Source organism: Athene noctua, chromosome 1 (assembly GCF_965140245.1).
Source record: "Athene noctua chromosome 1, bAthNoc1.hap1.1, whole genome shotgun sequence".
Classification (NCBI taxonomy): domain Eukaryota; kingdom Metazoa; phylum Chordata; class Aves; order Strigiformes; family Strigidae; genus Athene; species Athene noctua.
In genome coordinates this window covers 62,999,136-63,020,990 of record NC_134037.1, presented here as the reverse complement: position 1 = coordinate 63,020,990, position 21,855 = coordinate 62,999,136, and the positions used below count along the sequence as shown (strand labels likewise).

Below are 21,855 nucleotides of genomic sequence, written 5' to 3'. Positions count from 1 at the left end.
GCAAACTCATCGCTTGCACAATGTAAGTTATTTCTTTTTTAAGTTATTACATATAAAGGATGCAGTACCATAACTTTTTCTCTTGCTAGATGTAAGGTTCAGCTTCTTATTCCATGAAAAGGCTTGTGGTGTAGCTATACAATTATTTTCTCTGATGACAAAACTAGTTTAAAACTTCCTGTCTTTGGCTTTTTTTCACCTGCAGCTGTGGGGCTGCACAGAGCATCAGTAACAGAAATTATTTTAAAAAAAAAAAAGTCTGTGAGCTGGATTAGCAATAGATTGATTATATTTATGCCCTCTAGATACAATTTAAGATATGCTCTTCTCTTCACCAATTCCTTACTTGCCAACTGTATATGGCTCTCATTTTGGCCACTGTAAGGTTCCTAACTCTCCTCATGTATTGCAAAGGGTTCAGACATCTTTGCCCTACTGCAGTTTCTGACTTCCATATATGAAGATGAGTGTTTGGGCCTTCTGAACATCTACAAGTTTTCCTGACTTGCGCTTCAGTTGGAACTACCAACAGAACATGGAAGGATGCAAGGTCCTACATTATCCTTAAAGGAGGGGATCCTTCCCCTCTACATGGCACTGGAGAGGCCTCACCTGGAGTGCTGGGTCCAGCTCTGGGCTCCCCAGTACAAGAGAGACATGGACATACTGGAGCCAGTCCTGTGAAGGGCCACAAAGGTGATGAAGGGACTGGAGCATCTCTCTTATGAGGAAAGGCTGAGAGAGCAGGGACCAGACAGTCTGGAGAAAAGAAGGCTCAGGTGGTATCTCATCAATGTGTATAAATAGCTAAAGGGGGGTGCAGAAAAGGAGCCAGGCTCTGAAAAGAGCCTTGTGCCCAGTGACAGGACAAGGAGCAATGGGGACAAACTGAAACACAGGAGGGTCCCTCTGAACATCAGATAACACTCTTTTACTATGACCAAGCACTGGCACAGGTTGTCCAGGAAGGTTGTGGAGTCTCCACCCTTGGGGTTATTCAGAAACCGTCTGGACACAGTGCTGGTCAACTGCTCCAGGTGGCCCTGCTCGAGCAGGGGGATTGGACCAGACAACCTCCAGAGGTCCCTTTCAACCTCAACTGTCCTGTGATTACCTGAATATTTAATTTTGGGGTAATTTGGGAATATTTTTGGAGTTGGTCTGTCAACCACAGAGTTTCTTTGTATTGCGCTAATTTGATTTTTTGCTTTAAGTCAGTAGCTTTACCTTTGTCTCTCAAGTGGGCAAACTTATCCAAACTGAGTACATTTTTCAGTACCAGGTATCTATGTTAAAATTAAAAGCTCATGCCCTGCTATACTTATAGAAGGACCACTATTAGCACATATGATAGCACCCCAAAAAACAGTCTTTTAAGCTATGATTTAATGTTGTTATTAAGGAAATAAAAGCTTACATCATCCATGTCTTTAATAGTGTTTTCCATTTTTATAACAATACTTACTGCCAAACTAAAAAGAACATGATGTTCCTTTATACAAGATTTCTTTATATTAAAATCACTTTGAACAGATTTCACATTACATGGAGAAAAAAAAATATTCAGCCTTTACCTGTGTAGGGATGTAACTGAAATCAATTAGTCACAGCCAAATATCTAGTGGCAGGCTAATATGCACAATGTTATATACAATGTTATGATACCTAATTATAATTTGATATGGAAGATTTGAGATCATAGAGGAAAAATAGGTCTTACAATGGGTGTATATAGATAGACATTTTACTTTATTTCAAAAAATAGCAAAGGTCTTAAGAACACAAACCAGAAATTTATTAAAAGCTTCATAGCAAAATATTTAGCCAACTCTGTTACAATATATAGGCTTGAGGTCCTAACAGTTAACACTATGCCTCAATTCACTGAGCAAGTAATGCTCCTGATACATAAACATTGCGCAGTTGAAACATGGAGCTGAATATTTAAAAAAAAAAAAAAAAAAAAAGGGTATTTTTATCTTTGATCTTTCATAATCAAAGTAATTGAAGAACAACAACATTTTAACAGGTTTTATTATTTTTGGGAAAAGTCATTAAAAATAATTCCTGAGTATTTAGGTTAAGTGAATATATCAAAAACGACCAATTAAGACTAACAACCTGTTAGGTGAGCCTTGCAGCTTGACATGACATTCTCTAGCATGGCTGTCATGGCAGGATCACGGCCTAAATACCTTAATGAAATACATGAAAACCTTCTGGTATGCACATTCAAATGGTCATTTTCTTTAGCAATAGCCTACAACTGTCAACCATGAAGCTTGCTTTGCTGAGGAAAACATTGTTTTAAATGTCACTTCCTTTTGCAAAATCTTGTAATGCAAATTGCCACAGCTAAGCCTCCAGTGAACCATCACACCAACAATTATGTGAAATATATAAATCAAAATTTAGCTAAGGGGCTTTCATACTATGTTACTATACATATTGAATTTTATGCTTTGTATCAGTATTTTGAACAGAGATCCAGCTATTTAGCTTCTTGCTATTGTAGTGAGAGGCAATATATTCATTTTCCATTATTCTCTTCAGATGCATGTCACAATATCATCTTACTATACACAATGTTTCTAAAATCCTGTTGGCATTCATCATGTTCCTATGATTTTAATTGAATCTGTGTATTTTGATTTTAAAACTGCTGCCAATCAAAGCAGTTTAGAGAACTAATCCCAGAAGAATTTTCAGATTTCTTACTTTAGGTATGTCTTCCCAGAATTACAGGATTAAATTACAATGGATGTAGAAAGATTATTGAACAAAGCATAGTTAATAATTCACAACACTGGTATTCACCTTGACCAATTACAATGAATTCACAAAAATGTTTTTAATAGTACCCACTCTTTTCTATCCACCCACCCCAATATGTAAACAAGTTTCTCACAATGACAATGGCAAGACTGCAGTTACCGAGATGTACCATATGTGAAAGACAACACCTAGGATAAAGGCCTGGATTTGACAATTGCAGGATGTACTCCTGCTCACTTCCCATTCTAGACTGCAAGCACCACTTTTAGACTCTTGCAGTCATTAAATAAACAGAACTTACAGGTAAATGAAGCTTTTTTTCTAATGCAGGCTTCTGGCATCAGATTGATGAAAAGTAACATGCGTCTATAGAACAAAAGAAATAATGACTTGGGAAAAATTGGAATCAGTCATACCAAAACTCTCTGAGCAATGTATTGCAATGTAGTGCAGCTGTATGTTACTAAGACAAAAAACTCTTGGCATTACAAAGGTGAAGATCTCTGTTCACACAAGCCAATTTTAATGGGCTATTAAGCATTTGGTTAAAAACAGGCTTGTACTAGTCTCACTGAAAAGGAAACATTTGTCAAAATGTTTTTTTAAAAAATACTGTATGACATCTTCTAAATTGCAATTTAAATATTAAAATCTTGTTTCTGAAGTTCCTCGCTTCAGGTTGTTACTCAAAAACTCATCATGTTCAAAACTCAAATTATTGTGAGATCTTGATATCATAAGAAGCTTTTCCTTATTAGTAAAGTCTTTCTTGACTGCTGCTTGTGGCACAAGTAACCTATCCATTGGGTCCTCTTTGTTTTCTAGTTTCATATATCCCTTACTGTTGCTCCGATCCAGTCTGGGCCAGCTGGGGTGTTTCCTTTGTTCAGCTTGGACAGTGAGCGTAGACGGACCCCTGTCCAAGTCCAGGGACTTCGAATGTGAAGACAGAAGATGCAAAGATGTGTTGGACCCAAACTGTTTCCTGGCAGCGCCAGGGGATAAAAGCTTTCCAGTGTTTGGTCCGAGAGTCATAGAAGATTTGAACTGATCAGATGGAGTGTCCACAAACGAATTGTGTCGTGGCAGCATGGCAGCGGCCGGTCTGTAGGATTCATTGGTATCAGTGAGTGGAATGGCCAGAGAATCCATCGACAGATTTCTAGACCGACTCCTAGTGATCTCTGAGTCCTCAGTTATGTTGTCTATACTGGGCTCATCAATAACACAGTTATTCAGTTTAATTACTGGCAGTGTGAAAGCACTAATGGAAGATGATACAATGGATTTTGTTTCACACTTTATAGAGCTAGTGTTTTTGTCATCTGAAGCCTTGCTCGAGTGAGGGTAAAGTCCAAAGACTGAACCAGATTGCTCAGTCAGCAGAGGTGGCAGGAGGCTACCAGTGGTCCTGTCTTCATTTAGGGTAATCTCATCTTCTTCAGCAGAACTATCCATTCGAAAATTGCTCTTGAAGCCAGAGAAAGGCGCAACCGTGTTCGCAGCCAGCCGTGATGCACACGAGCTCCCGCTGTGCCTCAGCTCTCCTTCCCCCAACAAGCCAGTGAAGGCACCACTCAGCTGCTTTTGTTCCTTGATCCGCAGAGTGTGGATGTCTATTACAGTCGAGTATATGTCTCTCATGTGTATGATTTTTGTTTCCTTGTCACGGTTTTCATGCAGAATGGCATTTGCACAAATAAAAATGAAGATTCCAATGCCCATAGTAAAAGGGCCCAGCATTTTCATTTTATCTGAGTGCACATGCTGTTCAAAGAAACGAAATAAAATGCTTCCTTCGCTTCTCAGGATCTGGGTTTCATTTACAGGTAGATTATCTTCAGATCCTAAAAGCTGCTCCTTTTGTGGCCAGTATCCAAGGATGGCCATTGCAATTCCAAAGAATGCGATAAGCACTCCCAAAACAAGGAAGAATCCTGATGGAGAATAGAGACGGATTTTGCCCCTAACAATTACTACATCTGCCCTGGGACGACGTCTAACTGGTCTCTTCTCCTCAGAAGCTGGTGCTGTGGCAAGATTTACATGTTGCTGAGATCTGGCAGAGTCTTGCCTTTTTAAGGCAGCCAGTCCTGTTATGACTCCTCCGGTTGCTATCATAGTTTTATATTGTGCCCTGGGGAAAAAAAAAAAAAAAAAAAAAAAAAAAAAAAAAAAGCAGAAATATTGATCAAAAACTGTGTCTGCAATAATAATTAGCACTTTGTCAATCTGCAGATATTTCTTGATAATCAGAATATTCATTACTTTAAAAAAGCTACTGTATCTTAATCCAGTTATGACACAGTAGCAGTTTTCAGATTCACATCACCTTAAAAATTTCCAAAAGTCTTTTATCACTATAAATATAGAAATTAAATCTTCCATCAGTGATACAGACAGTAGCAGAAAGCTAGTACTCTTAGTGGTGATATACCAGGATTAAAGATGCAAATAGTTGATTTATCTCTGGACTGGTCTGCAGCAAAGTCAATAATGTATTATATTACCTTGTATGCATTTTAGATAATTTTAGCACTTTAGCTAGTAGTTCTTTTAAAACTTCTCTGACACAAAATGAGTATGAATACAGATCATTCTACATATCCTCTTTAAGAGATCTTTCCTTACAGATTTCAGCATGTATTAATACGTATTTATTCTATCATTTAAAGAAGCTTTTATTAAGCCTATTCAGATCACCTGAGTCTCAAATACCAGAATCCTTTTTGCCTTTCCTAATAAGGCTGATCCTCTTTTATGCATATCTAGATCTTTTTTCTCCCCTTCTTGGTTCCTCATGGACTACGTATCAAGTAGATCAGTTTAGTTTACTAGATAAGAATCTTCATAAATTTCAAGTTCATCAATTCGAAGCTTCATCATTTTATGAGGAAATTTTTTCATTTTAGACCTACTTTCATACCTGATTGTCTTTTACATAAGAAATATTAACCAGCATGAGTCTGAAAAGAGAAAGCCATGTTTGATTGTTTTTCATGAGTAAGAGTAACAAATTAAACAACACAGTTCAGAAAAATTATATTTTATTTTACAAGGCATCTTATAAACAGACTCAAAAATAATTTCTGAGCTTAATTAATGAATATTAGAATGAATACTAGATAATATCATAGAGTAAAATTAAGATACTGGGTATGAAAAAATTATGTTCTCTTTGGTGGCCTTACTAGGCTCAGAGATAACAAAAGGCTGACAGTCTGTTGCAGATGAAGAGGCTCCATGTCAGAGATGGGGATGGTTTAACAAGCAGACAAAGCTGAATGAATAATGTGAGAGGCTGAAAAGCAGAGTCAAAGCAAACAGGTGACTACTTGCAATTTACAGGCAGTAATTTTCATCAGATCTCTTAAAATACTTAGGTTATTTAAAAAAATAATGCAGTGCACCCATGACAAAAAAAAAAGAAAAAAGAGATTAGATCTATCATCGGATGATAAACAAACAACAGACTCTGTATTTGGACACTACCATAGATTTCCAGCACTGCAAGCGGGTGTCACATAGGCATATCTACAAACAGAAATTGGTCCAACCCACCAGTTATGAACTTGATTATGATATTAACAGGGAATCTGAGATAGGTGGCCAAAGAGAAGGACCAATCCAGCAAAAAAAAAGTATCTAGTGTTCATTATCATCTGTTCAGCAGCAATTCTGACGACAGACAGAAAGGGTAACAACCTTAACTCCCTCCCTGCACCATCATTATTAAAGGACTGAGTGCTTCCTCTCTCCCCGTGACAAAACTTTTCCCTATGAAGGAAAGACCTGAAAAAAGGTCTAGGGATACTAAGTATACAGCATTTTCTGAATTTCTGAAAGAGAAATTCGTAGAACTATTTCAAAACATCTCAGAAATTTCACTTGAGTGTCAGGTTTCATGTTCCTAAGCACTCTGAAAATTCTCACCCTTTGCAATTCACTTCCATTTTTATGCTATCATCTGACCAATTTCAACAGTTCAATGCCAATGAATTTCTTGAATGTTTCATAAAAAGCCATTTTTAAAAAATGTAACAATTAAAAAATCTCCCAAAGAACTTTATTTGACATTGATAGTCTTTAAAAATTAAAACAAAACTTTCTCATATGCCTATATGTTTAAAGGTTTCTGCTAAAACAGAAGATCATTATTCTGTAAAACAATGTTTTGCATCTCTAAACGTAAATAAATAGGAGTCATCCATTATAAAAGCTGTTACATTTTGTCAAGACTCAATTAAATGTAATTAATTTTATCTATGAAATAAATTAAGAGAATTATGGCATATCTTTAATGAAATGAATAGTAATTTAGCTATAATCTAGTTCTTTTCCAGACCCCAGACCTCTGAGGGGGACAAGGAGTTTGCATATTCATATGCTATTTTACAGGCACAAATCAACCCACTCTGTCATTCTCAGGGCTGCCAAGGAACTGCACAGGTACGGCAGGTTAGTGCTAAATCCACACTCTGCCTGTTGGCATGTCATTTTGTGTACTGTACTGTGCTTATCACAGCTACCTGGAGTGTACCAAAGGGTGAATGGAATAAGCTCACATCTGCTTGCTAAATATTTTAAACATCTTGGGGTGTCTTTCTATAGAGGTTCTCATCTGCAAATTTTGCAAAAATTTCAGGAAAACCACATCTCAATTTCATTATTAATTGGTCTCCAGTAACTTGAAGGACAGACAGAAATTGAGATCTCTTAAAGTGGGAGAGAACGTGAGATCTCTCAAGTCACACGGCTGGCTTCCACCCAGCATTTCAGGGGAACATGTCATTCCTCTGTTCGCTTTACCTGTATCAGAATTTGGGTGCAGGGGAAAAAAAGTCTGGCTGCAACAAGATACAAACATATTTTATAAATATTTTATAATATTGAGTTCACATCAATATTATTAGATCTTCTTTCACTGGAAAAATCACAACCAGGTGCGTAAATAATAATTTGTAATAAGCCACAGTGTTGGTAAGGCTTATAAACTACTTAATATTAACATTTGAATTTTGATCTTCTCTACATCTAATGAAATCAATAGTATTAATAGACATGTTGATATGAGATGATTTCACTTCATGTTGACAGCTTTTTAGAAACCAATTACAATAAAGTGCATATTAAGATGGAAATCTTTTTTTAGAAAATATTATATTTAGAATAAAGTCACATTGTAGATACATTTGATTTATTCTGAAAATCTGTTTAGTTTCACCACATGAGTGCCAGTGACAAATGCTGCTTCTCTTATTTAACTTAGTACAGTGATTACATTTAGTTTTATCCTGAAGTCTGAATTCAAACTTCTGAAAAAGCAAAGATTTAGAAGACTGACTCAGAGGTAAATAAAGATTACGCTAAGAGCTCATACAGCATCTCTTCGATGGCACTGTGAATGACACAGGCTGGTTCTAAAACAAATCGAACAATGGTAAAATGGATGTGGAATACAGAACAAAAAAAAAAAAGAGACAGGCCTGTAATTCATTTTATAAAACACTACCGTCTTGCTGATACAAAAGCACAACAGCTGCCAAGCTCCTTTTGAAGAACAAATGTTGAGCAACACTCTAACCTTGTAGCTGCTCTGTTTGTATCATCTTCAGTGAGAACATCAGGTCCAAAGACCTGGACAGCTTAGGGTTTTAGTCTTGAAAGCAGCAGTGGCCCAGATTTACCTCTACATTTAGCTTTGCTTTGCATTGTGCTGTTGTTACAGAGTGGCCCTGACACCAGTCCTGTCAGTCACTCAAAGATCACCCAAGAAAAGCTTGTCTTGGTAGAGATCCTGTAAAGCAGCTCCTGCTCACTCTCACCCTCCCTCTGCATTGTTCACACAGAGAATGACTCAGGCTCTTGACGATTCAGTTCTAACCTTTCAATGGCCATTAGCAAGACGTACTTCACCTTTCACCCAGGCTGCAGGCTAAGCCCAGTCCTCTGCATCTGGCACGCTTTCTAGGAGATGTCCTAAAAATCCCAGCAGCAAATAGAATAACAGGTTGTTGTTTGCCCCTGTGCTGGTTTTGGCTGGGGTAGCGTTAATTTTGTTTTGTAGTAGCTAGTATGGACTATGTTTTGGATTTGTGCTGAAAACAGTATTGATAATACAGAGATACTTTCATTATTGCTGAGCAGTATTTATGCAGAGTCAAGCCCTTTTCTGCTCCTCACCCCACCCCACCAGCGAGGAGGCTGGGGGTGCCTAAGGAGTTGGGAGGGGACACAGGTGGGACAGCTGACCCCAACTGACCAAAGGGATATTCCATACCGTATGGTGTCAGGCTCACCATATAAAGCTGGGGGAAGAAGGAAAGGGGGGACATTAGGAGTGATAACATTTATCTCCCCCAGTAATCGTTACGTGTGATGTGGAGCCCTGCTTTCCTGGGATGGCTGAACACCTGCCTGCTGATGGGAAGTGCTGAATGAATTCCTTGTTTTGCTCTGCTTGCACATGTGGCTTTTGCTTTACCTATTACACTGTCTTTATCTTGACCCATGGGTTTTCTCACACTCTTCTGATTCTCTTCCCCATCCCACCAGGGAGGAGTAAGCGAGTGGCTGTGTGGTGCAGTTGCTGACTAGGGTTGAACCATGACAGCCCCTTAGCATGAAGAAAGGACAGACTTCCCAACAACTGCCACTGATAGATATCTCAAGCGACTGTAGCCTCAGTAAAGTCTGCATACCGCCATGGAGCTGGGACAGAAAAAAGGAGTCAAAGATGTGGGTGACACCTGCAAAAGTATGGGTGGTGAGTAAGGAGGCACAACAGTGGCTGATGCCCATTTAAGAGAATACTAGAGCCAGAATAATAAACTCATGCAGGAAAGGTTTGCAGATGTGATTCAAAATGGGTAATAATAGAAGAAACACCAGTCTGGGATGCAGTGTGACATCTGCTTCTTCCTTACATTACACTGGCTACCCAAGCCAAGGCTGCCAGAACGGCTGAAAGGGATTCTCCTTTATCACCTTTCTATATGGGCAAATGTTGCTCAGATGCTCAAGAAAAAGCTGTCATAAAAGAAACTTAAGCAAAAGGATAAAAGCAGCTTTCACAAAACAGTTTGTTGTGAGTAACCACTAGACTTGCATTCGCCAAGCAAAGAATGAAGTATTTTTCCTAATCAAATCAGGAGGTCAAACAAATCAGCAAAGAAATGGTAGATTCACTCTGTGATACAAAGGTAAGGCACAGGTAAACTACCACAGACGAACTGTAATTTAGCACAGCTGGACAAGGACCCTTCTCTTCTACCAGTACATCAGGCTATCACTGCTGATCAGACAGAAATATAGTGCATTTATGCTGCTAGCGTTACCCATGTCTGACTTTGCCAGCCTAGAGAAAGGGAAGGAGGCAGGTGACTTGGGGACTCAAGAGTAGCTGCAGAGCACAGAGCAGCTTGAACAGCCTGGACACCTCCACAGAGACGTAAGGCAGATGAGTGACTCAAGAGTCTTTCTGAAGCTAGGAGCCATCTACACAACTAATACCCAGTTAGCCTTTGGAAGCTAAGCAAATGACAAAATGGGCGGGATAGGATTTGATGGGATTTGAGCCCAGTTGAGTCACTGATTGATTTTCCCAGATACAAGAGATGTGTCAACTGCAAGAGCCTATTACAGACTGCACATTCCTGTTTTAACAGCAGCTGAGGCAAGAGCTGCTATTTAGACAACAGCTTAAATGCTCGGCAGCCCAGGAAATTCTGGCAGATGTGTGTGCAAGAGCACAGATTCAATGTAAGGAATTTACTTCAGAGCATCTTCTAGTGGCTCCAACTAACTTCTGGTTCCACAAACTATAAACTTCTTCTTTCTTTCTTTTACCTCTGAGGCCTCCGTCTTAATACCTCTTTTCTCCCTAATGACTAGTATCACCTTAACTGTACTGCTGTCAACTAACTTTGTTTCAGAGATGGTTTAACTATTAAAAATCTAATTAATCTCTCAGCAAATGTTCTCAACTTTAAAGCTTGTTCTCAAGCTTTAAAGCTTGGGGCTTCTATTTTAGGTACCTGAAAGCTTACCTAACTTTTTCAACTATTTAGGGACTACAAAAGCAATTACTTCTACCTACAACTAAGGTTTTTTGAATACATATGTAGTCATTTTAATTATACTGAGATCTTACACTTAATTTTATATGTATACTAGCAGCAAAGATAGGAAGCAAACTAAATACTAGAATGGTATTTCTTTAATATTGTTTTATTTCAGATATATTTCAGTGTCCCTTACCAGTTATGATCTTTGTAGTTTGCACAATTTTTTTTCTCATTTACTGTCTGAAAAATGACTGAAACTTAATTATGTGAAATTATCAAAACTGTACATGCCATTTCCCTGCAGTTTAATTTCATGTAAAACTTTCTGAAAAGTAGAGCTCTTGTGTTTCAGCAAAGAATTAAACATCACTGCAGCAAAAAGTAGTGTGTGACAGAACCTGATTTATATTTCCACAGCATGTTCTATCTTACTATTTCAGCTGATTTCGGTACTTGATTTATCATTTAAGTGACTAAATTTCAAATTTTAACAAGAGGAAAAATTTTGCCATAAAGGAAAGTTTCTTTTACCTTTGATAAACTCAAGAGTCCTAGAAACGAAGGGGGTATGTGAGAGACTGTTTACTCATACAATATTTATCATAATCAAGAATGCAAATGATAAAGTAATAAGAGAACTGACAAATGAGTAAACAAATCAATATTAAGTTGTATTTAACACATCCATATTTTTCTCCTGATGTACAATATATACATATCAATATGTTATCTATGTATAGAGGTTGTCAGCTGGTACAATCTGTTCTATTCCAAAGGTAGAAATATGCAACTTTCTAGGCCTAAAGAGATTAACCATTCTGGCAGAGATAATACAGTAATAGCCAAACAGAAGGTATTCCACAAGAAGCAGAAAAAATAATCTCAAATTACATTTTATTTTAGCAGTTTAACAAGCAACCCCCTCCATTTGTGTAGCATGCCAATGGGACTACCTTATGATAAACATCTCTTCTTCATATCCATTCCTCAAAAAATGACCTGATTGAACAGATTAAAAAAGAAAAGCAAGCAAGCAAAAGACATCTTTTATATTCATGAATATGGGGTATTTTAAGTCTACTTTAATTGACAACAGGTGAGAAGAAAGCATGTGAAATGTGGTATTAAAAATCTTCATAACCTCAACTGGGATTTTAAAGTCATGCTAACAAAAGCCAAGGATAGGAAATTGCATGCTTATTTAAAACATTAAAGCTTTGAAATTTCAGCTGAAACAAACCCTTTGGGTTCAAATTCCATTTAATTGTGCCTCTTTTAGACTGTAAAGGGATAAACTTAGGGACTAATCACGTCCTTTTAACCTCCTGGTTGCCAGCCAGATTATGAAAGCAGGCCAAATTGTGCAAGCAGTTTCACAGCACAGAAAGGAAAAGGCAAGCTGCACACGGGTCAGGCAATGCAAAGGCATGAGCGTGTTCAAGTGGCAGCAGCAGGCAGAAGGTCCACTGCAGACATTAAAAACTGAGGTTCCCTGGACATTGGTAGACCATGAAGCTGTATCAAATGGTCTGTATTTGCTTTACAATAGTACCATGTTAAATAGTAAAATCTTTGTACCTGAAAGTGGAAAAGAAAGGCTTGGTATTAAGGACATGTCAACATTTTTTGGGAAATCTGAAGTCTAGCAGTCATCCATTTATTTAAAAAAAATCTAATGGCAGTGGTTTTCAAATCTACACTGTGCTGGTCCAAGCAAGACTACAGGGGTCCAGCACTTAGTTCTGCAGAATCTGTGAAAGAACTAAACATGGCACATCAGCAGTTTCTTAAAAAAACTGAAATTTTTACTGCTTTAAGGAATCCAGGGGGGTCCACAAATTGTGAAGGACAGAAATTCACTGATTTGGAGTGGATCTAAAGTATGGACTGAACACACGTTGGAAACAAAAGAGAAACGGCTCATTGTTCTACTATAAGAAGTTGGATACTGAAACAAACTAAGAAAGGAAAATTAATTTAAAAAAAAAAAAACAAACAAATGCAGGCTTTAATGAGAGTTATGAGATCTCATTTTTATACTGTGTCACACTGGTTTCAAACATGCAAAAAGGTACCTTTACATGGTATAAAGAAGAATAGCTCCCTTTTATCCAAGTGACTTGTATGCAACTTTCAAGTGTGGCAAGTAGTTGAAGGAGCCACACTGAATCCACACTGAATATATCAAGTCTCCGTTTGGACTCACATCCTAGGCCATGGCATTCCCTATCCTGACCTTTATGATTGTCTGCTGCCTTGTGTTAAAGCAGGACTCTCACAGCTAGGAAAGTCCAAGTATGACCGTGAGTAACCCAACTTCCCAATCCAGCCTTCCTCAAAATCTTAGACCAAATGTCTCCATAATGACTCAGCTAAAAGGTTATGAAATTACCCCACCACAAAAATTACAACAAAAAAATCTTTTACCCTCTACTATTACTTGGAAGGGGGGGGGGGGGGGGGGGGGGGGATGACACGGACGGGATGGACACGACCCATCAAAAAAACCCACAACACACTAAACTAGTTTTATAAAACTGTACTTCATTACTATTAAGTGAACAACTCAACAAGGAATAGAACTTAGTTACGCTTAAAGCTACAACTGATCAATACCGAAACTTTCACAGCTAATCAGTTTGTGTCCACAGTAATGCAAGTCTCTCCTTCCTTTAGAAAGCACAGTGAAGTGAGCTCAAAGAGTGCAATTTCGGTTTTCAAACTACATTTTGGGACACACTGTCTAACCTCTGACTCAGCAGGTCAGAGCCCTTGTTCATATATACAGTGTGGATACAGGATCATATATATGATCACTGCATAATCCAAGCTAAGTGGGAGCTCAGGAGGTCTCTAGTCCAACTTCCCTTCATGGTCAGACCAGGTTGCCTAGGGTTGTGTCTAGTCTGGTCTGCAAACACCCCCACAGAGCTGGCACAGCCTCCTTGGGCAGCCTGAGCCACTGCCCTACTGCCTCAGGGGGAGAAAGTTCCTCCCCATAGCCGGTCTGCACTTCTCTTGTTGCAGCAGTCCACTGCCTCATGTCCTAACACCATGTGGCACTGTGAACAGCCTGACTTTCTTCTTGATCCCTCCACACAGGTACTGGGGGGCGGCTGTTGTTAGGTCCTCCCAGAGCCATCTCTTCTCCAGGGCTGAACTCACCCCACTTGCTTGTCTGTTCACAGGACAAGAGCTTCAGCCCCCAACCTCCCTGGGCGCTCCAATGCTGAACTTGTTCCAGTCTGCGAATGCCTTTCTTTACGTTTTACTGATGTAATTTTTTTTTTTTTTTGGAAAACACCTGGGGGTTTATTTGGCTCTAAAGTAACTTGAAACAATTCACCAGTTAACTATGGAATTTGAACTAAAAATTTAAAACTCAGAAATACTGATAAACATAAGTGTAAGCTAAGTGAGGATGCCTGTTACCCAGATATGGGGAATGCCATGACTGCATTATTTAAATCACACCAAACAAAAATCCCTTCTGAATGCCTTCATCACTTACAGTATCTGCCATATACATTAATTATTTCAACTATTACGCCAAGGTCAAAAGTAAGGTGAACACCCAGCAGTACTGCACAAAGATAAATGCCTGAGCTGCTTATCCTCTTTACTATTATTTCTTCTTCAACCTGATCCTTTCAGTGGGTCATATATTGTAATTCTGTGCAAAATCAGCAACATTCAATATTGGCAGCATTACACAGAGCTCATTAGCCACTCACAAAAGCACAGAGCACACATCAAAGAGAGAAAGAAGGAATCTGAGTTTCTATACTTCGCTTTCAAGACACTGCTCTATGACTTGGCCTAGATTTGGTCACAAGCTTTTGGCTGGCCCAGTTGCACACACTTTTAAATTTGTTCTGTCCTTAACTACATCTATGGGCACACCGCAGTAAATCAGGTGTGAGGCTACAGAGGTTGATGGATTTTACCAATGTAAAACTCACGTAACATGAGGTTGGCACCAGGTCTCCTATGTCTAGAACAGCTTCCCAGCCATCATACACTGAACCAAACATGTTCTCAGGCCACAAAGCACCTGTCTCATGCAGCGTAAACCCACCTGCCCCACCATCGTCACGTGTTACGTCCCAGATTCCCAGCTGTCCTGCTCTCTGTAGCTGTACCAGTTTAGCTCAAGTCCTAGATGACAGACACAAGCTCTCATGCACTGGATGTATTTGTTTGTGGAATACCTGCTGTAATCTCTGTATTCACTGTATTAAATTATCAATAAATTGAGAGCTGTAACTTGTTTTCAGAAGTGTGCGCCAATAACTTCTTTACTTATATACAGAAATTTTCATCTCTTATGCACAGATATATCATGTCCTGTTCCAAAATATATTACAGAGCTACAACAGAAAGCAAGAAGGAGCTAAAAAAAGGCTGTGGAAACAAAAATGGGAAGCAGCTTTATAAAATTTGAAGAAAAGGTGTTTAAAAGGTGACTAACTAATAAAAGTTTTTTCATTTTCTTCCTAGAAGAAAAAATTAGAATATGCATACAGGAAAATAAAAACTGGATATACTAGACTTTACTTTTGCTTTTTATTTGCTTGCATTCTCCAGTTTGTCTGAACCTTCCTACTAAAAAACAGCTAGGGTTTTTTTAGCCTAAATTGAGTAAGGTGATAACTGTCCTTTATGACTAAAGTGACAAAATCTGTTTCTAAGCTATTTTTGCACTTTAGTTTGCGTAAACCCATTTTCTAGTGAAAATCAGTACTACAAATGGAAGCAGATATTGGCTATAATATTCATGATTATTTTAGACACATTTTTCCATTCACATTATTAGTGTTCATATTCAATAATTAGAAAACGTACTGGATTATCTCTGTTTACAGGTGAAATAAGTAGACTATTTTAAATCTTTTATGCCATGCAATTGATCTGCTTTCACTATAAACAGAAAGTAAAGCTTTTATTGAAAATAATCACTTTATGAGCACAATCTAATTTAAAATGTGTAAAAGAAGCATGTGGAGCTTTATGCATTTATTCTAGTTTGCGGTTTTTTCAGTTTTTATCTTTTAGACATTACAAAGAATAAAAAGAAGGAGCTTCTTAAGAAAAGTGAAAACTGTGAGATATTACTAAAGCCCAGCAACCCTAGAACTGAAATCCGAAATGCACAAAACTAATGGGAATTCTGAAGCAAGCTCACACAATGCAGATCAGAGTATTGATCAGCTATCAATCACAAGTCATGAAACAAATTTTGTAAAGGTTTCTAGATGTTTTCTGCCTCAGCCTTCACTGGAAGGGCTCCAGTAACAACACCCAAGATGTAGAACACAAAGGCTGGGACTTGGAGAATGAAGAACCTCCCACTGCAGGGAGGAATCTGAAGGTGCACAAAGTCCATGGGACCAGGTGAAATGCATTTGAGGGTCCTGAAGGAACTGGCAGATTAAGTGACTAAGCCACCATCCATCATATTTGAAAAGTTGTGGCAGTCCAGTGAAGTTCCTGATGACTAGAAAAGGGGAAACATGACCCCAGTTTTTAAAAAGGAAATCAAGAGGACCTGGGGGACAACAGGCCAGTCAGTCTCACCTCTGTGCCTGACAAGATCATGGAGTGAATCCTCCTGAAAACTATGCTAGAGGACATGGAAAATAAGGAGGTGATTGGTGACAGTCACCATGGCTTCACTAAGGGCAAATTGTGCCTGACAAATCTGGTGACCTTCTACAATGGGGTTACAGCACTCACTGGTGAATAAGGGAAGAGCAACTGATACCATCTACCTGGACTTGTGCAAAGCATCTGACCCTGTCCCACACAACATCCTTGTCTCTAAATTGGAGAGACATGAATTTTACAGGTGGACCACTCGGTGGATAAGGAATTGGCTGGATGGTCACACTCAAAGAGTTGCAGTCAACAGCTTGATGTCCAAGTGGACAGCAGTGATGAGCGCTATTCCTCAGGGGTCGGTGTTGGGACCAGCGCTGTTTAACATCTTTGTTGGTGACACGGACATTGGGTTGAGTGCACCCTCAGTGAGTTTGCTGATGACACCAAGCTGTGTGGTGCAGTCAACACACTGGAGGGAAGGGATGCGCCATCCATAAGGACCTGGACAGGCTGAAGAGGTGGGCCTGTGCAAACCTCATGAAGTTCAACAAGGCCAAGTGCAAGGTCCTGCACACGGGTCAGGGCAATCCCAAACACAAATACAGGCTGGGCAGTGAGCAGATTGAGAGCAGCCCTGCGGGGAAGGACCTGGCGGTGTTAATGGATGGAATGGATGGAAGACTGAGTATGAGCCAGCAATATGCACTCGCAGCCCAGAAAGCCACCGTATCCTGAGCTGCATCAAGAGTGGCCAGCAGGTCAACGGAGGAGATTCTCCCCCTCTGCTCCACTCTCATGAGACCTCACCTGGAATCCTGTGTCCAGCTCTGGGGCCCCCAACATAAGGACATGGACTTGCTCAAGCGGGTCCAGAGGAGGCCATGAAGATGATCAGGGGGCTGGAGCACCTCCCTTATGAGGACAGGCTGAGAGAGTTGGGGTTGTTCAGCCTGGAGAAGAGAAGGCTCCAGGGAGAGTGGAGTGGCCTTCCAGTACTTAAAGGGGGCTACAGGAAAGATGGGGAGGGACTCTTTATCAGGGAGTATAGGGATAGGATGAGGGGTAACAGTTTTAAACTGAGAGAGGGTAGTTAGATTAGATGTAAGGAAAAAATTCTTTCCTGTGAGGGTGGTGACAGACTAGGACAGGTTTCCCAGAGAAGTTGTGGCTGCCCCCTCCCTGGCAGTGTTCAAGGCCAGGTTCTTCGGGGCTTTGAGCAGCCTGGGCTAGTGGAAGGTTCCAACCCATGGCAGGGGGGTGGAACTAGATGATCTTTAAGGTTCCCTGCAACCCAAATCATTCTATGATTCTATGTTTCTAAAAGACTGAATGTATAAAAGCAGAGTAAAAGGTATGTTCACTGTCATCTGCTGCAAAGGAAAGGCATGACAAAACACTCCAGGGCTCAGTGTGCCAGATAAATTCAGTTTCCTAATAAAAACCAAACATGAAACAAGATAGAAAATGTTAGGAAGTATCTTCATTTACAAGCACTACGATTACTGGTTCTTCAGTTCCTATGTGCAAAATTTTGAATAAAACAGTGGCAGGCACTTGGTATGGAGGTATATAAGCACAAACAAAGCTGGAGTGCTTTGGCTACTATTTACACTCACAACATCTAGCTTAACTAGCAATCTGTTACTTGATTTAGTCAGAGGTGAAATCTCCAGCCTAGACACACACTTAATGTAGGCAGTGACCAGCTGTCATGAGACCAATCAAATGTCCTTATCTGCACTATATGCTCAGTTAATCATGTTAATTAGAAGGTTCTAACAACTGTAATTTCCCACCGTAGAGTCCAGTAACTGTAAGATCAAACAATAACAGGAATAAAATGAAGTAGTTATGTCAAATAAGTCTTAAGTAATATACCTTTTAGGTATGAAATCAAAGCTATTTGCTCCACAACTGTCTGAGCAAAGCTTTCCCTCTGACCTAGAAAATACTTCTTGTTCTATAAAATGTACAAACTCAAAGGAGTAGGAGTTAGCATTCTGTTTACTGTCAGAGACCTAGGACCAATTTTCCAAAAAAAACTCAAATAATGCAAGAGACTAACTCTGAAAAGTAGTTAGGTATCTACACTGTTTAGTTGTACTTGGAAATTTCAGTGCATGACAGAGGCACAAAAAGATGTTAATTGCCCAACTTAGCAGAACTTAAGAACATAGGACCAAAAAGTAACTTTGAAAGCCACAAACTTAACCCTGCTACCTGTCCATTAACCCTGGCAGCATTGTTTTATATTAGTGGTCAAGACACTTGCCTGGAAAGTGGGATGTCCTGGGTGCCAGGCCCCTCCACCAACAGGAGACTTTTTTCCCTGTCATTAGAATTGCAAGGGGTCTTTGGAAGAACTGGAATTTGAGTTCCTCAAGTGCACCAGCCACAAAGTGAGAGTATTTATATGGCCAACAGAGTAACTGCTTCAGCACAGCTGTGGCCCTATCTATCTTTATGCTCATCTAGTCAGTCGTTGCTTTCTGAAATCTTTGACAACTATGATCTAAGGAACACTAAAAAAAATGGGTCAGCATTAGGATGTCTTTTACACTGAAGATCTTTGCACAAGCTAACTTACCCTGCCAAGAAAGACCAACCAGCTCCTCCTAAGGTCTCTGTTGCCATAACCAGCAAGGTCACAGTATCTGAGCTGTCACATTTAAAGATAGTTCTAGCATGTCTACACTAACTTTCAGTCCACTTGCAGGTGGACTCTCAGGTAGTGACAACATCATTATATTAATCCACAGGAGCAGAAAAAATAGTGTATGAGGTTTAGGTTATTCTGTGTTGGCAAACCAATTAGGTCATAATTATATCATAGCTATTATCAGGACATTAATAATGGAATAAAAATTTTTTGGGGTCTCAGGAATGACACAAAAAATAAGTAAACTGATGCTATTCCCAATATGTCAACAATAGTTTCAAATGCTAGATACAAAAAAGTGACAGTGAAGCAGTATTTCATAGAAAATGGAAAACACAGTTCAAAAATACTTTTGGTATCCCACACTGTCAAGCTTTTTTGCCCATTAATGGAGATGGAGGTCACAGAAATAATTGTTAAATTAACAGTAAAACTCAACCATGTCTTCAACTTCAGACTAGAGTGATCTAGCCAGACATCCACATGGGGGCATCAGTAGAACCTGTAAGCATCCACACTGCTACTCAGCTGGTTGACTGGTAAAATGCAAGTTACAAAGTACATATAAGAGCAGCAGTTTCAAGACGCAAATTAGTATTTCACATGTATAAAACAATAGAAATGGCAATATGAAGGCCATTATGTAAATTATCCCTCACAAGCAATTTCTTCTGTACTTTTTAATCAACTTCATTATCACTTGTGTTATAATAACCACTCTGTGCTTTAACACCCAAAACTAAGGATACTGCAAACAGGAAGAACCCGTAGGCAGCTAAGTAACCTATGAGTAGGGAGATGCTAAGAGAAAGACATGTTGAAATAACTGTGGGTCACATTTATGGAATTGTATCTTAAGCTTTGGTATCAGAATTCACTTATACAGATACATGATTTGCTTAGTAAATCCCTTTTTTCTTTTACAATGAACAATCTGTGAACAGCATTGGGGGTTAAAACCAAACAATTCCTTGGTGGTACATAAAGTAAGGACAGTTAAATGGAGCAGAAGAACTGCTACCTCCTCGCTTCTACTTGCTTCCAGAATGCCCAAGTGTTGTTCATGCAGGGGACTTCACATCTACTACAAAACTTTCTTTTGTAACCCTTAAAAGGTTGGCCTCTCTCACCTCAGACATCTACACTCCATCCTGTTGCTCTACATTTCAGATATACACTGCTTTTCCAGGGACCAAGGCCTCTGAAAGATAGCAGAGTTGCTGTTACTTCATTGTGCATCTATGAATCAGCACATACCTGTCCAGCTATTTTGCAGAAAACCAGCTCCATCCAGTTGTTCCAGTAAGACTGAGTCCCTAATAGACAGTCTGTGCAACAGTAGGCTGCCAGACCTGAGAAAAATGAGAATATTCCTAATACATGAGGAATGATAAATGGCACTGCTAGCTAAAGTGTGGTGCCCTAGTTAAAGACCTACTAATGGATGCACTGCCGATAGCATGCTAGCTTATCCAGTGTGTTGCACAATTTCAATCACCTCCATTCACAAAGTCTACACATCCGTGTTTTAACGTTACTTGAGCTACCCTGTGTAATTTAAAACATGATCTCAGTTGACCCATATGATCAGGACAGATGCTAACACTGACTGATACTAGGTAACATTTTAATTTTAGCTGGAGATGTCAACTTTTATTAGCGTGTATTATAGGTTGCAATTTATTCACAAAAAACCTTGCAGTTTGTTTTTTTTAGCTCCTTGAGTTCCTTACTTACATTGCTATTGCTACATCATTTCATGTTATTACTATTTTACATACTTTTCTTTAGCCTGCATAAGTCACTGTTATTTACAAAGATAAATATCAGTTTAATGAATATCCTCCTGACTTACACAAGGCCAGCATGATGTTCAGAATCAAGCACTTACAAGTAAGGCACGTTTAAACTAAAATGAATGCATGACCAAAGTTATTAGAGGCACCTTGTTAAAAGCTGTTGGTTGATCTGTGATGCAAATATAGACAGCATAAACAACTAAGAGATAATATATCAATGAGGAGTTAAAAGTCAAGAAGACAGAAAATACAGAGTCAAGTTTTTGCAGTTAGTGTAAAATTTACATTTATGTCTCATGACTTTAGGGTCTTCTCAGCTCATCACAGAGCATCTGTAGGTATCAGTCAGTCTGTTATGTCTAACCTTTAGCCCAATTTCTGAATGCATTGCTGAGGAGAAAAGAAAGAAAAGGTCAGTAAAACTCATCAGACTACCAAGTACCAACAGATAGAGTATGGGTTACTTTTTTTCCTTTTAACTACTTTAACTACTGCAAAATTACCAGCTCTGTGTAAGAAAAGCAGGATGAAGAAATGATGAGAGAGATAAATAGAAAATGTACTTACAGGTTGAGCAGCAGGAAGCTGCCAGCAGTCCACCATAAAGTTTTCAGTTCAGAGTGTAAGGGAAAGAGTGAAATACAATGTCACCAATTAATTATTTTTTCAGTAGAAGGCTAGCAATGTGTTACCAAATTACTTGAAATAAATTTATTTAGACAGCTAAAGCAACAAGCAAAAAGAAAATTAAAATTATCCATGCATAATTGAATGTATTCACTAAAATTCATAGAAAATACATGAGTACTTTTTAGCAAATGTTTATTTATGATTCCTCTTTCCTCACAGTTGTGTTTAAAGGTCAGTGTTCAATGCTTGTTCCTCCTGGTGGAAAGACAGCAGCAACACCAATGTAAGTGTGGAGTAAGAGGCAACGGGTATTAAAACACAACAG

At 39.0% G+C, this 21,855-nt stretch overlaps 1 protein-coding gene across 2 annotated transcripts in view; it reads right to left on the bottom strand.

The window, feature by feature from the left end:
• Window positions 1–1,505: 1,505 nt before the first annotated feature.
• TMEM200A (transmembrane protein 200A) overlaps window positions 1,506–21,855 on the bottom strand; it is a 59,472-nt gene continuing 39,122 nt past the window's right edge. Inside the window, exons 2-3 of one of the 2 annotated variants that reach the window (XM_074896304.1) lie at window positions 21,468–21,485; window positions 1,506–4,912 (exon numbers count right to left, since the gene is read on the bottom strand). In XM_074896304.1, the coding sequence (XP_074752405.1) occupies window positions 3,421–4,896 (1,476 nt within the window). In that variant the 5' untranslated portion in view covers window positions 4,897–4,912; window positions 21,468–21,485 and the 3' untranslated portion in view covers window positions 1,506–3,420. The remainder of the gene's footprint in view (window positions 4,913–21,467; window positions 21,486–21,855) is intronic. The other variant, XM_074896302.1, reaches the window with a different exon arrangement.